This window comes from Dipodomys ordii, unplaced genomic scaffold (genome assembly GCF_000151885.1).
Source record: "Dipodomys ordii isolate 6190 unplaced genomic scaffold, Dord_2.0 Scaffold25, whole genome shotgun sequence".
NCBI classification, from domain to species: Eukaryota; Metazoa; Chordata; class Mammalia; order Rodentia; family Heteromyidae; genus Dipodomys; species Dipodomys ordii.
This window is the reverse complement of record NW_012267241.1, coordinates 12,018,574-12,035,148: the sequence shown is the minus strand read 5'-3', so window position 1 is coordinate 12,035,148 and position 16,575 is coordinate 12,018,574. Positions and strand designations below refer to the sequence as shown.

At 42.1% G+C, this 16,575-nt stretch overlaps 1 protein-coding gene across 4 annotated transcripts in view; it reads right to left on the bottom strand.

Moving 5' to 3' along the window:
* Trappc8 (trafficking protein particle complex 8) overlaps positions 1–6,943 on the bottom strand; it is a 77,822-nt gene extending 70,879 nt beyond the window's left edge. For 2 of the 4 annotated variants that reach the window (XM_013014892.1, XM_013014893.1), the window contains exon 1: positions 6,426–6,648. In XM_013014892.1, the coding sequence (XP_012870346.1) occupies positions 6,426–6,582 (157 nt within the window). In that variant the 5' untranslated portion in view covers positions 6,583–6,648. Of the gene's footprint in view, positions 1–6,425 lie in introns of all 4 variants that reach the window. The other 2 variants (XM_013014894.1, XM_013014891.1) reach the window with 2 other exon arrangements.
* Between the last annotated feature and the right edge of the window lie 9,632 nt (positions 6,944–16,575).

Sequence of the window (16,575 nt, the reverse complement as noted above, 5' to 3'; positions counted from 1 at the left end):
CTACTGCTCCCAATTTCGCTACTGTGGGTCCTTTCCTTTCTTGTACGTTTATTAGAGTTGCCAAAATGCAGCCACCGCCCATGTCAAATCCCTAATTCTTGCCTTCACTAGGGCTTGTCTGACAGGTAAGGTCTATGATAAAAACAATGAAGAGTACAGGGCAAGAAAGAGGGAAAAATGCTGCATCTTAGCTTTCTTATTGTCCTTAGTCTTTTCCGCATGCTTAGTTCCTATTTCACATCCTAACAAATCAAACCCATTATGGTAAAGAATGTTGATACTGGGGAGGCTGAATATGTGCTGGAACAAGTGGTATGAAGTACCTTCTGCTAACTTGTGCAGCGAACCTAAAATTGGCCAAAAAAGTCTTTTTTTTTTTTTTTAACCAAAAAAAGAGTCAATACCCAGATCCCTTCTCCCTCCTCAAAACCCCCTGCCCTCCACCCGGTTATAGTCATTACTTTGGTCTAAAAGATGTAAAACCAATTGTTCAGGACTTCAGGACTAGGAACTGGTTCTGAGGTGACTGTGGCACACAGCAGCTGTCTACAGTAGAAAATGTAAGCATCTTTTTTTCATATAATGGATAGTTTCCAAAGTAATGTCTGAAGCAGTCTACCATACTTATTAAGGACAGTGTTTTTGGAGTCACACTTTAATTTAAATTCAACTAGGTTACCTTGCATAGCTTTTCTGACTTTTCTGTGCTTCCATTTCCTCCTCTGTAACATGTGATTAATAATACCTACTTCTCTAGGTTATTTTAAGGATTTGGGTCATAAGCATAAGCGCTGAGCACTGTGCCTAATGACAAGTGCAACAGCAGTTACAACATGATACATTATTCCAACTGTATCATGAGTGATCATATACAGAGGCAACTCTGCAGAACTGGCTGGGGTATCTACTCATTTAAAAAAAGACAACTTTCAGTGAAAAAGTACTTTATAATTATTAAGTTGTTTTTGTTTTTTGAGACAGCGTCTCACTACATAACTTAGACAGAACTGGAATTTATCATGTAGCTCTAGTTCAAATAAGGTTCAAACCTCCAGCCTCAGCCTCCTGCATACTAGGATTGCTGTCAAGTGACACACTCCTGCCTTGTATTAATAATTGTTTTGTGAATTATTTCTTCAAACTTTTCATACAATATTTACCTTGCCTTTCATTTAAATAGCTATAAAATGCCATTCATATATTTAAGGCAGCTTTTTGTTTTTTGCTTTAGAGACAAGAGGCTTACCATGTGGTTTAGATTGGCCGTTGAACTTTTAATAGTCCTGACTCAAATTCCTAAGTGCTGGGATTACAGGGATAACATGCAGTTCCCCAGAAGAAACTTAAGGTTCAGGTTTACTTATATTTTAAGTAGTTAAAAACCTAAGAATAAAAAACATGGGCTGGGAAGGTGACTCAGTGGTAGAGTCCTTGCCTTGCATGCATGTAAGCCGTGGGTTCCATTCCTTAGTACCACATAAGCAGAAAAAGCCAGAAGTGGCACTGTGGCTCAAGTGATAGAGCCCTAGCCTTGAGCTGAACAGCTGAGGGACTGTGCCCAGGCCCAGAGTTCAGGCCCCCCAACCGACCAAAAAATTCTTTTTTTTTTTTTTTTTTGGGTCCAGTTGTGGGGCCTGAACTCTGGGCCTGGGCGCTGTCCCTCAGCTCTTCAGCTCAAGGCTAGCGCTCTACCACTTGAGCCACAGTGCCACTTCCGGCTTTTTTCTTTTTGCTTATGTGGGGCTGAGGAATTGAACCCAGGGCCTCAGGCATGCAAGGCAAGTGCTCTACCACTGAGCCACCTTTCCAGCCCCCCGACCAAAAAATTCAAACAACAAAAAACCTAAGAATAAAAGACAGCAGCAAAAAAAAAAAAAGACTTGTCAAGTGGGTTGAGGAAAAAAGAATTGTCTAAATTTCTCGTGCTTTGTTAAATCCTAAATTTTTTGTAAAAGCATAACTCTAAAATACTATAGATGACATGAATATGTGCACACATATACATATATATATATATATATATATATATATATAATATATACACAAGAAGTATATATGCAAACTCCATTCATAGTGCCTGCCTACATTACAGAAAAGTGAAATGAAACCAAGGAAAGGTAGAAACAGGAATTAAATCTTACCTATGATTGCTTTGTTTTTAAAAAGAAAGATTTTTTTTTAAGCCAGTATGACAAAGGTTTGGTTTTGGTTAGTTCTAGAGAGTAAGGAATTCAACCTTTCTTTTATTGTCTGCTTTGTTCTAGAATTGTTGGGTGTTTTTTATTTAAATAAACACAGACTTCTCCCCCTAATTAAATTTCTTATTGTAATTATGTAACAAAAAATAAAACAAAAAATTCAAAAGTACTATGGTATATATCTGATACTTTTAAGATCACACAATATTTTTATTGAAATTGGCTCATAATTGTCAACTAATGTAAGTAGCAATGTGCATATTAAACCACTTTGTGGGTTGGGACATAGATCAGTGGTAGAGTGCTTGCCTAGCACATACAAAGCCCTGGGTTAGATTCCTGGTACCATGAGGAAGAGGAATAAATTTTACTCAAAAATTTGGTGGTAGAAAATGCTGAAATGTGCCGGGCGCCAGTGGCTCACATCTGTAATCCTAGCTATTCAGGAAGCTGAGAACTGAGGATGTCAGTTCAAAGCCAGCCAGGGCAGGAAAGTGCATGAGACATTTATCTCCAATAAACCACTAGAAAACTGTAAGTGGCGCTGTAGCTCAAGTGGTAGCACACTGGCCTTGAGCTGAACTCGGGGAGAGCGCCCAGGCCCAGAGTTCAAGCCCCACGACTGAAAAAAAAAAAAGAAAGAAAGAAAGAAAGATGCTGAAACGTAATTATTTGGTTACACCAGCATAGAGGTTAAGTTTTAATAAAATGTGTTAGGCTGGGGATATAGATCAAGGAGGGTCAAAATGTTCATGACTAAAAGAAAACTAGAAGCATCATTTCAAAAATACTTTCCTAGTTTACCAAATTTTCCTAGTTCATAGAAATGAATCAAGCTTTATGTAAGAACTACATATAGTCTTTGTAATCTCCTACATAAATGCATTCAATTTTAAAATAGTAATATACACACTTTTTAAAAATTAAAGCTACATGCTTTAAAATTTAGTGTTTGAGATTTGCTTAAAACATATAAAGGATATGTTGAAATATGTTTGCAGTAATCAAAGAACTATTACAAAGCAAATTTATACTAATACTACTCTGTGAAGCAGAAGGCCAGTGCAAATTCTTCCAGTATTAGGAGACTGGAGAATCCAACTCAAGGGTAGAGTGCTTTTCTAGTATGCAGGAAGCCTTGGGTTCAATATTCAACACCTCAAAGGAAAAAAGGAAGTACGAGGGTCACAAAAATGTGAACGTAAGTGTCAAACACTTACTAATAATATATGAGTATTTTAAAGTATTTCATTAATATATTTAATTTCAGGTTTCAAAAATGTGTCTAAGGAACCCAAATGGCCCTCTATCATCTAATACATCAAGCCTAATTTCTATTTTCAAGATTCTAATGAATAGATCTCAATTTGTTCTAACAACCTTTAAACTGTGTATTTTTTCCACTAAATCCTAAAGTCTCCTGAAATTACCTGGCACTGTATTTGCCAACACTGATCTCAGTACTCAAAGCTAAATTTTACCCTAACAGCAACAGCATACCCACAGTCTAAAAATGGAATTTATTTAAATTTATTTTAACATTTCCTTTGCTCTTACAGGGTAAGTTTAGCTTGTTTAGTTATAGATGTATACTCTCTGAAGTGATACTCTCATGCCTTACTGCCTAAAGGAAAGCTATCAATGAAAAATCCCCAAAGTCACCTCAATTTTAAACCGTCTGAATGGGTTCCCTCTGACCAAAAAAAAGCCAGAGCTGGAGATATAGCTCAGTGATACAGTATTTGCCTAAAACAAAACAAAGGAAAAAATCTACTAAAAACAGCAACAAAAAACTATTTTTCTCTAAATGTTTAGTGCCACTGTCATCTTTATTTTAAATTTTATATCAGGTCCTAACAATCCTCATCAATAACATGTCTCATTGATCTCCCCAAATTTCATAATCTTAATATGACTACCTCACATTTATCACTAGATATGAAATCCAAAATCCCTTTCCTATAATTCAAGGACCTCCTTTAATTAGGAATTCTCAGAGCAGTTTCTCTACTGCTTCCAACCACTTGATGGTAATTTATACCTTTTGACCTTACCATTATAACACCCCCTCCCCCACATACACACACTCAAAAGGGAATGGCTGCCCTATTCCTTTATGACTTCCCTTCTTATTACTAACATGCAACTCATTATATTCCTTCCCTACATCTTTCTGGGCTGCAGAGGGAACTCAGAAGTATGTTAACAGCCTTTAGCACTGTACTACTGTCCAGTACAGAAAGCATCAGCTACACATGGCTCAGTAATTATGTGTGTACTCTAAACTGAGATGCAATGTAAGAGTTAAACACACTAAATTTCAAGACTTAGCAATATAACAAATGTAATATACCCTGCATTTATTTAGCCATACTGGGTTTTCAACTCAGGACTTGTGTTTTCTAGGCAAGCACTCTACACTGAAACCACATCTGTAAGCCTCTTTTTCACTTTTTTAATGTTGCTTCTAAAATTTTAAACTATTTATGACTCTATTGGATAGCACCGCTTTTCAGTATCAATTTTAAGTATTGCCAGGATGATCTGATGATTCAGATCACAAAGTCTTGTCTTTCTCAGATATAAGAACAGTGGACAGATAATATTTCCTCTATGCTTCAGTGCCTTCACAATTAAAGTGACAATAATAAGTGGTATTCATAGAAAACTAAAAGACAAAATATATATAGAACAGGTATCAGCGTTATTATTTGGTTTTCGTTCGAAAGAGCATACCTATAGAAGTCAAACTCACTGTCAAGTGTTTGTACTTTTTAAGAATTTAGGAATGTAGAGAATCTTGTTCTTAAATGTACAAAACAGTAAAATGTGGAAGGAGCTAAATTAATGCCTAAAGTACAGGCTGAAGAAACTTTTCAGAGTTCTCAAACTTTGTTTTGATAGCTCCTCTTTTAAATACAAAAGCAAAGATGTAATGAAGCTATTCTAAAGACTGCCTATGCATGTAAATATGAATATGTTCAGTTCAGCACTAGTTTTTTTTTTGAGAAATCACCATAACCAAATAGCTATCACAGTCCTTTATCTAAGAAGTTAATTATAGAATCCTTCATTTTAGAAGAAACTTCACTTGCTTTTTTTTTTACATGTCAAGATACTGGCTAAATAGTGTTTGGAGTACAACTTGGAGTACACTTGGAATAATAATTTCAAGTCCATTTTGACTGATCTTTTTTCTTTAATAAAGAATGTAAAGGTCTGGCTAAAGGTATGACTCAATTGACAGCACCAGCCATGAACTAGCAAAACTAGCCAGAGATGTCATGAGTGCTGGAGGAAACACACACACACACACACACACTGGGAAGGTGGCTTAGTGACAGAGTGCTTGTCAAACATGCATGATGCTCAATATCATATACACAGAAAAAATCCAAAAGTGGCACTGTGGTTCAAGGTAGAGTGCTCGCCTTGATCAAAAAGCTCAGGGACAGTGCTCGGCCCTGAGTTCAAGCCCTACGACTAGCCAAAAAAAAAAAAGAAAAAGAAAAAAGATGTCAAGTATTAGAATTTTTCTGTCCCTACAAATGCAGGTAACTCTGAATATCTACATTAACTTAGCCACTATTTTTCCTGACTTTCTCACCCTTCAGGCAAAAGGTTGTTACAAGCTTTTTGTATTAAAAAAAAAAACTTTTCATTGTTTGGTTGGGACTTTAAGCACAATGCTGTATACTTAAGAAAAAGTTCGGATGGTAAAAGAAAAAATGTAAAAACAGCCTACAGAGATGAGCCTCACTGCTATGCTAGGTGAACTTCAGGACAACTCTCAAAGTTCAGTTTGACACGGGGGTGGGGTGCAGATGACAGATCCAACTGCCTGTTACACCTGCAAGGAAGAGGCAGCCTCTTTCCACCTGAGTTGCCTTGCAGCCGTCTTAGTTCCTTCCTATGGCTGATGACCACAGTCTCCTCCGGGGCTCGCTGTCTTATTAAGAGGAAGCAACAACAGAGCGACTAGAAAATGCGGGATGTTAGGACCACGCCGTACTGACCACCTCATGCCCGGCCCCTCCGCCACGCCGCCACCCGGGGGGCACCGCGGGGCCGCAGCCCCCGACGCCGCCGCCGCCGCCGTACCGCGTCCACTCCGGGATGTAAACACCGCCCTACGCTCTCCGGCCTGCCCCGCAACTTGCCGCTCCCGGGCCACCGCGTCGCTTGAACCCCGTGGGGGGGGGGGGAGGGAAGGAGAACAGCACATACCCTCGGAAGTGAGGCGAGAGAAGGGCTTCAGCAGCTCCGCGAAGCTCAGGTGATTGAGACGCGTGAGCCGCTCGGCTTCGTCGCTGCACAGCGCGGCCACACAGGGGACGAAGGAGTCCGGGATGAGCTCCTGCACTGACTGTACGCACTGGGCCATCGCCGCGGCTCAGACGACCGCGGCGCCCGCCCTGCGGCCCTCCCTCACAGCGGATCCCGCCGCTGCCGCAGCTACCGCCGCCGCCCGCCCGCCAGCCCGGCCGGGCGGCGCCCCACACAGGAGCCCGCAGACGAGTGGAAGCCACAGACGCCGCCGCTTCGGCTCCCCGGAGCACCCAGCACCCAGCCCTCCCCGGCACCGCCGCTCCTCAGCGCACTCCCTGGCGTCTTCGCATTCTACCCTGACAGGTGGGGACGCCGACAGCCACCAACTTTTAGTCCTCCTGACAGTAAAACCTTGGTCACGGCCCGACCGGAACCGCCATGTTCAGGCCGAACCCTGACCCACCGGCAGTACTCCTCCCGACAGCCCCCGCGCTAGACCCTCACGTGACCCTGTCAAAGGAGCGCCCTGGAGGCGGGGAATACAGCCGAGGCGAAGGAAGTAGAGGCCGATTGGGAGTTTCAAACCGGAAGTAGCGTGATGGGTGGTTCCTTAGAGGGGCGTGGCGGGGTCGGAGAATGAGCGCGGTGGGCGGAGCCAGGAGGGGCCGGCGCACCTCTTTGGTTGGATTGTGGGCGGGGCGTCGGAAAGCAGCTGCCTGTGGTCGGGTGTACCTGGCTCTGAGCAGGTGCAATGACTTGTAGAGGCTCGCTCTCAGGCCAGTCTTTTGTGTTGCCCCACAGACTCGACGTGGCTGCGATTCGTGCTGGTTACTAACTCTTTTCCCCCACTACCCCTCGAAACAGCAAAGGGCACCTGCTCTGAGAAGAAGGGAAGCTGCCTACCAGATGCTTGGACTCCCAACTCCTTCTGGGCTGCCTGAGCTGAACTGTATCCTTTGAACACAATCATGGCTGTTTAGAAACGGATTCAACCACTGAGCAGAAAACTGTGCCATTGTGGGTGCTCCTGTTATCATGAGTGTAAGGGGAAAATCCTGAGCTACGACTGCCTTTTGGTCCAAGGGATTAGGTGTGGCCTGAGAGCATCCCCTTACACTCTGCTAGTGTTTGCTTCATAGTGGTGGAGGTAAGGGAAGTCAGTGTTTATATACTATGTAGAGTCCCGAATTGGTTTCCATTCCTGGTTTTCATTTTTTAGAGCTTCTATAAAATAAGTAGAAGTGAATGGAAGGAATTTTACTGTATTGTGTCACCAATATAAGGACAGGCAAATTGTAAACTGTATCTTGGTTTTGAGGTACGATGATTAAAGAGGCTTCCTAACATTAGGCTCTCATATTGTAGGACCCGTTGGCACTCTGGTATTTACCATGGTAAGAATTTGTGACAGATAAGGCAGAGTTGAGGTATTGATAGGCCTTGCTCCTGTAAACTGAGAAATGGGAGGTAGGGAAGGACAGCTGAACCCAGTAACAAAGACACATTAGCAATAGATCAATTTAGGAAAGAAAACTAAGGATCTAGAAATTTGTTTTCTTAAAACTATCTACACCTTGCAGAAATGTTTTGTTTTTATGCCCCAGTTCCTGGGGCATAAATATTTTATAATCCCTGTGAATGTTCCTAGTACCAATCCTTCATCCTTTGTGTTCTAGTCCTTCATCCTTAGTTGTATGAGATCCTCATCCTTTGTGAGGATCTCATACAACTAAGTGCAATTGAAATGATAAAATAGAGTTTTTATAACAGGGCTCTGAAGTGCAAATATACTGCCTTTCTCTAGTATTTAACTGAAAATAAATTTAAAAAGGCAATTTACTTTTTTTTTCTTTTTGCCAGTTCTTGGGCTTGAAACCCAGGGCCTGGGCATTGTCCTTCAGCTTCTTTTGCTCAAGGCTAGGACTCTACCACTGGAGCCACAGCACCATCTCCAGCTTATTCTGTTTATATGGTACTGAGGTATCAAACCCAGGACTTCATGTATGCTAGACAAGCACTCTACCACTAAGCCACATTCCCAGCCTGGCAATTTACTTTTATGGTGGAGACAAAACTAGCTCTATTAGACTTTCTGAGGACTTTCAAATATAATTTAGTCTTGCAGAACATAATTCACAGGCCATAAAATCCACAGCTTTCAAGGATATACACCTTTCAGTCAATTTCAGTGTGTTCAGAAAGTTGTGCAACCATACTACTTTCTAATTCTGGAAAACTTTATCTCTTGAAAAAGAGGACTGGCACTTTACATCCTTTGGACTCAGACTGCAACATCTACTTCTTCCAGAATTCTAAACTAACAACCATTCCTGTGAATTTCAGACTTGTCAGCCCCCCTAATTACCTCACCCATATTTACCTATCAATATATCTATAAGGAAAATACCAGAAGCTTGTGGGGAATGTGGCTTAGTGATAGAGTGCTCACCTAGAAGGTATGAAGCCCTGGGTTCAGTACCACATATACAAAAAAAGCCTGAAGTGGCACTGTGGCACTAGCCTTGAGCAATAGAAGCTCAGGGACAGTGCCCAGGCCCTTAGTTCAAGCCCCAGTACTGGCAAAAAAAAAGAAAAAAAATACCAGAAGCTTGCTACAAGTCAGAAAGGAGAACAGGAAGTTTCACCTGCCTAGAAACTGAGCTCTAGAGCTGGCCACTTTCAGGCAAAAGACTGGAGTTCAACCAACCTAAGTTTAATTCTGGTAAAGGATTTTAATTCTTGTTAGGGGGAATGACTTTGACCAGGTAAGTCCATATGTATTATCTCCCAACATTTAAGCCAGAGATCCTCTCATTTTTGGCCATACATTCAAGTGGGAAAATACTGGTATCACCTCTAGTCATGATCCCTTTTTGCCTAGGGCTAGTCTACCCTGCTCCCCAGGCATATTATTAATCCACTGATAGTCAAGGCCAATGGGAGGAAAACAGATGCTGGGCATTTCAGGGGAAGGAGAGGAAGAAAAAGTTTCTCTCATCCATGCACACTTGAGCAAGGAAAAATGAAGCCCCAGTAACAGCTCTTCCAGACAAGTTAGTAGCCTGCCTAAAGATGGAACCAGTAACAAGAAAGTTTTTGTTTTGTTTTGTTTTGTTTTTGGGTCCCGTCATGGGGTCTGAACTCGGCCTGGGTGCTGTCCCTCAGCTCTTCAGCTCAAGGCTAGCACTCTACCACTTGAGCCACAGTGCCACTTCCGGCTTTTTTCTTTTTAAACAAAAGAAAAGAGGAATCGAACCCAGGGCCTCAGGCATGCAAGGCAAGCACTCTACCACTGAGCCACCTTCCGAGCCCAAAGTGAGCTTGTTTTTATTTTTATTTATTCATTTTTTGGGTCCGGTCATGGGGCTTGAACTCTGGGCCTGGGCGCTGTCCCTCAGCTCTTCAGCTCAAGGCTAGCCCTCTACCACTTGAGCCACAGCGCCACTTCTGGCTTTTTTCTTTTTGCTTATGTGGTGCTGAGGAATCGAACCCAGGGCCTCATGCATGCAAGACAAGCGCCCTACCACTGAGCCAACTTCCCAGCCCTAACAAGAAAGTTTTGATCACTTTTCTGAGCCTTGACACAAGCCTAACCTGAAGCTAAAACTACTTCTGCACTGTCCAGTCAAGTGGCCTTCAGTCAATTTGTGGTGTCACTTCAGTCAAATTGTGGTGAGTTCTATCTTTAAAGTATCAAAGTTTGATTCTAACTGGTTGAATTAAAGGTATATCCACATCTTAACCCTGGTGCCTGTGAATATAATCACTTTTTTTCTTGAAAGTGGATCTTTTCAGATATAATTAAGTTAGAGATCTTAAGGTGAGATCATCCTGTATTATCTTAGTAAATCCAAATAACAAGTTCTAATGATAAAGGTCCTTTTCAGTAAACATAGAACAGAAGGTCATGCTGCAGATGAGACGGAGATGAGAGAGATGCAGCCAAGAGTTAATGCACACCTAAAACTGGAAGAGACTCCTTCCCGAGAGCTCAGAGACTGTGTGGCGTTGCTGACTCCTTGGTTTCAGTCTTCTGGCCTCAAAAGTGTGAAAGAATAAGCTTCTATTGGTTTTATATGTGTGTGTGTGTAGGTCCTGAGGCTTGAACTCAGGACCTGGGCACTGTCCCTTAATATTTTTTTGCTCTAGGCTAGCACTTTTACCACTTGAGCCACAGCTTCACTTCTGCTTTTTGGTGGATAGATGGAGATCAGAGTCTCACGGACTTTCCTGCCTCTTTTTGTTTGGTCTTCCGGATGGGGTCCGAGGAAAGGTAAGTGCAGCGCTTTCCCATTCCCCAGCCTCCCTCAGCCCGGGAGACAATCAGACACAGCAGGGAGCCAAATCCAGCAGGTAGAAAACTCCTTTATTAACAGCTAGCAGCCCTTTTTAAAGCCAAAAAGGGCGGGTGGCATGGCAAGGGAGGAAGAGGAACCAATCACTGTCAAGTTCACACCCTATCTTGCACCTAAGCCTTCACGGGCTGGTTAGGCAATGATCATAAGGCAAATTGGGCTCTGCCCACTCTACTCTCTCCCAGCGCCATCTTTGCTGCCCATGTGCTCTACAGTAAATTGGGCTCTGCCCACTCAACTCCCTCTCAGCGTCATCTTTGCTGCCCATGTGCTCTGCATCTTTTGGCTTTGAACCTTGATCCTCAGATCTCAGGCTTCTGAGTAGGATTACAGGCTTGAGCCTCTAGTACCTGGCTAATTTCTGTTGTTTTAAACCACCAACATATTCTTATTTGTTATTATAGGAAGTGTCCTGTTCTGGACATTTCTTACAAATGGAAGCATATAGTATGTAACTTACTGTGTTTAGTTTTTTTCACTTAGTAAAATGTTTTCAAGGTCTACTCATGTGGTAGGTAGTATGAATTAGTACTTTATTCATTTGGGGGATAGGCCTAAATAGATTTTGCCTATGAACTGACTGCAGTCTAATCTACACACAATTGACTGCTGTCATATCTATACACAATAGTGCTTCCTGTGAGTAACTTTACCATACAAATTTATTTCCGTCCTAGTATATTTTGGCCTTTTCTCTTTTTTTTTTTTTTTTTTTGGCAGTGTACTGTTTGAACTGAAAACTCCTTAAAAGTGGCTCATATCTGAAATCTTACCCACGCACAGGCTGAGATCTGAGGATCAAGGTTCAAAGCCAGGCAGGATAGAAGAGTTGGTGAGACTTATCTCCAATTAACCAGCAAAAAGCTAGAATCAGTGCTGTGCTCGAGTGTTAGAATACCAGGCTTGAGTGAAATGCTAAGGGATAGCATCTAGGTCCTGATTTTGAATGCTATTATCGGCACACACACACACACACACACACATACACACACACACACTTAGAATAGTAGCCATAGTGGTAGACTATCCAGTATTATTTTGCCTTTTTGAGACAAGATCTTTCTGTTAGCCCAAGCTGGCCATGAACTCATGTTCCTCCTTGGATTCCAACCTCCTAAGTGCTGTGATTATAATGTAGATATATGCCACCATGCCCAGCTTGGCCATTATTTTTTAAAGCATTAAAACAGAAACTAAGACTAGACATGGTTTTTCAAATTGGTAATCCAAACTATTCTGAGTCTGAGGCAAGGGGGTCATGAGTTTGAGCCTAGCCTAGGCAGCATAACAAGGCCTCATTTCAAACAATGTACACAATGAAACTCCCTCCTGTATAATATAAGCTAATAAGAAATTGTAAAACCAAACAGAACTAAACTAAATTTGCCCTTCAGACAAAGAAAAGAATGTTATAGCAAATATGACTGCAAGTAAAGGTGGGATGAAGTTTACAGGAGAAAGGGAAGAATTAAGGGCTTCATGGACCAAAACCTAGGACTCTGTACCAGCAGGATTCTTTATATTTTATCTCTAACTCTATTTAGTTTCATTTTTCAGGAAGCTTTTCTCTACCTCTCTACCTAGTGGTGTCTTCCCACATTCTCAGAACATATACTCTTAACCTAAAAAATTAAGCAGATATGGAATCTTTTGTTCCCAGCATCACTGTATCCATCCCAGGTAATGCCTCTGCTTTTTTAAAATTGTATCATAGGCCTTCTCTGAACCAATCAATTTCCAGAAGGAATGGTCTATTACCAACTAGGTACAGGTCATGTTTCTGCTTTCATGGGCAGGGAGAAAGGATCTATGACTAGAGCAATAGAGATAGAGAAGTTGACCAACCAGGGCTGGGAGGGTGGCTCAGTGGTAGAGCGCTTGCCTTGCATGCATGAGGCCCTGGGTTCGATTCCTCAGCACCACATAAGCAAAAAGGAAAAAAGCTGGAAGTGGCGCTGTGGCTCAAGTGGTAGAGCGCTATCCTTGAGCTGAAGAGCTGAGGGACAGCGCACAGGCCCAGAGTTCAGGCCCCGCGACTGGACCCAAAACACAAACAAAAAAGAAGTTGACTAACCAAATAAAGTCAATACCCATCACATAATACAAACTGCCCATTGGCTTCTCAGTATCAATATATACCCTTTTCCCCATATGTATGATTTTAAGAATACCTCTATCCAGTAATTATCCCTGTTAAAACTGAAAATAGACTAGTGTTCTATCCAGAGGTAGACAAACATCATATTCAGGTACTATACCTTGTTTCAAACCCAGGGTTCTCTGGATATCTGCTCTCTCTGGTCAAATCTGGATGTGGTTCTTCATGGTCCTATTATGAGTAGCAAACTTCAAATAAAAAACAACTCCACTGACAGTAGACAAATACAGGAAAACCTTAATTCCCCTTTTGTTTATAGCAGAAGAACTTAGATTTGAACTCGGGGCCTTGCACATGCTAGGCAGCCCTTTGTCACTTGAGCCCCACTCCGTTTCCTCAATCCCATTTTTAAAAAGAGAATTTATAATTATCACTGGACAGAGACAGTAAAAGCTTATTCTCCAGCCAGTGAAATGAATCCTATAAATCCTGTAAACTAATGTTCCCCCTATTTTTTTTCCTTCTGGGAGATGTCCTTAGTAAATATCCTCATTCCTGAGAGGGATAAACCAAGTAAGGAAAGTAAAATCTCTTAAAGCCTGTACCCATGTCTCGTTTGCCAATTATAAAGACTAGAATTATTTTTGCTGTTTTTGTTTTCTTTTGTTCTGTTCATTTGTCTGTCTTTGGGAGCATACAGGGAGGCACAGAAATGGAGGGACAAAGGGTGAACAAATGCTGCAATTGTACTCACTGAATACTATATTGAAAATAAACTATACAACTTGAGGGTGAGTAGGGGAAACTTGGAGTGGGAGGGAAGAAGCGACATTGTCAAAAAAAAAAAATGTACTCTGTACCTGACTTATGTAACTGTAACCTCTCTGTACTTTTATAAGAAAAATTTGAAAAATTTTAATAATAAAAAAATAGAGGACCTTGGGGGAAAAGAGACAAGAATTATCTGAGAGGATTCTTTAGGGTAATTGAATACAAAATCAATGATGGATATACATCCTTTCCAGCTTATTGGCCCAGCATCTTCCAGCATGTCCTCATCTACAGGGTTAAAATCTGGGTTCTATCTACAGCAATAGAGCAATAGTGGGGGGTGGAGGGGCGGTAAAAACCACATTTCTAATGATGTAGTTCAACTCACTGGACTGCCATAAGCAATTTCAAACAATCCTAGTAAGTCTCATAATCACATGTAACTCTGAAGGAGATTAGAAATTTTGGCTTCTAGGATTCTGTGTCTACATGAAGAGAACCAATGACAAATAAAAATAGCATTTCCATTATTGTTTACCATATATCAGGCATGATGCTTTACTAGAGCCTAGTACTTCTCCTTCTCTCACATTTTCCAGTACAGAAACTGAAGCACAGCCAGGCACGGATGGCTCACACTATAATCCTAGCTACTCAGGAGGCTGAGATCTGAGGATTGTGGTTCAAAGTCAGAAGTGGCACTGTGGCTCAAGCAATAGAGCACTCACCTTGAGCTGAAGAGTGCAGGGACAGCGCCTAGCCCAGAGTTCAAGCCCGACGACCAACGAAAGAAAGAAAAAAGGAAAGAAGGAAAGAAAGAAAGAAAGAAAAGAAAGGGGCTGGGAAGGTAGCTCAGCGGTAGAATGCATGCCTTGCAAGCATGAGGCCCTGGGTTCAATTCCTCAGCACCACATAAACAGAAAAAGCCAGAAGTGGCGCTGTGGCTCCACTGGTAGAGCGCTAGCCTTGAGCTGAAGAGCTGAGGGACAGTGCCCAGACCCAGAGTTCAGGCCCCACAACTGGACCCCCAAAAAAGCTGTAAGTAGCAATGTGGCTCAAGTGGTAGAGCGCTAGCCTTCAGCTGAAGAGCTGAGGGACAGTGCCCAGGCCCAGAATTCAGGCCCCACAACCGACAAAAAAAATTGTAGATTAAAGGTTTATTACTCTGAAAAATGTTGTGCTAGGCTGGGCATGTGGCTTAGTGGTAGAATGTTCACCTATCATTCATGAGGCCCTGGGTTCAATTCCTCAGTGCCACATAAAAAGAAAAGGCCAGAAGTGGCACTGTGGCTCAAGTGGTAGAGTGCTAGCCTTGAGCAAAAGAAGCTCAGGGACAGTGCCTAGGCACCCAGTTCAAGCCCCAGGACTGGCAAAAAAAAAAAAAGTGCTGAATTATTCTAATACACTTTTAAAATAAGTTTTAATAGATAACTCATAGACTAATGTAACTTAGTGGTAGTGTGTGCCTAGCATGTACAAAGCCCTAGGTTTGGTCCCAAGCACTACAAAAAAATAAATTTGATACATATGTATATACACATGCTATAGCTCGATGGTAATGTGTGTGCTAAGTGTACACAAGGCCCTGAGCTCATTTGCAGTCTCTTTCTTTGTCATACACTCTCTCTGTGTGTTACACATACACACACTAACACACACACACACACACAAACATTTTTCTTTCTTAATAGTGCTGGTGGTCAAACCCAGAGCCTCACAAACACTAATCAAGCACACTAGCAACTGAGCTGTACCCCTCCCCAGTCTTACCCACACTTTTTATTTTATATGAAATATTAAGATGATGTGTTAAAGTTGGAGATGGAGATATGGCTCAAATGATAGAATGCCAGCCATGAGCAAAAATGAAATGCTAAAGCTAAGAGCACATGCCTGTAATCCCAGTACTCAGGAGGCTGAAGGAGGAAGATTGTGAATTTGAGGCTGTCCCAGGCTAGAGAACAAGTTCAAAGCCAGCTTGGACTATATAACAGCACTTTGTCTCAAAACTCAGAAAAGGAGAGCCTGGTACTGGTGGCTCAAGCCTATAAAACTTAACTACTCAAGAAGCTGATATCTATGGGTAGTGGTTTGAAGCCACCCTGGGCAAGAAAGTCCATAAGGCTCTTATCTCCAGTTAATCCCCAGAAAACTAGAAGTGGTACTGTGGCTCAAAGTGGTAGAGTGCTAGTCTCCCCACCCCCTCCCCCCAAGCCCTGGGGACTGAATTCAGGGCTGGGGCACTGTCCCTGAGCTTCTTTTGCTCAAGGCTAGCACTGTACCCCTTGAGCCACAATGCCATTTCTGGCTTTTGCTATTTATGTGGTTCTGAGAAATCGAACCCAGGGCTTTATGCATGCTGGGCAAGCACTCTTCCACCAAGCCACATTCCTGGTCCTAGAGTGCTAGTCTTGAGCGAAAAAGCTCAGAGACAGCACCAAGGCCCTGACTTCAAGTCCCACAACCCACCAAAATAAAAATCAGAAAAGGAAGAGAAGAAGGAAGAAGAGGAAGAGACAGCAACCACCTTTAAAGACTACAATACCAAAGACTGTGGATTTCATATAAAAACAAATATACCAAAATGTAGATCAGTTAGTTAGAATTTGACAGCAAAAAAAAAAAAACCCTCACATTTAAGTATAGTTGGTCTTGGTGCAGTGACACCAAAATAATAAATGAGCCGGACACTGGTGGCTCACGACTATAATCCTAGCTACTCAGGAAGCTGAGATCTGAGGATCACAGTTCAAAGTCAGCCTGGGCAGGAAAGCCCATTAGACACTTATCTCCAATAAACCACCAGAAAACCAGAATTGGCACTGTAGTTCAAGTGGTAGGGTGCTCACCCTGAGCTGAACAGCTAAGGGACAGAGCCTAGGCC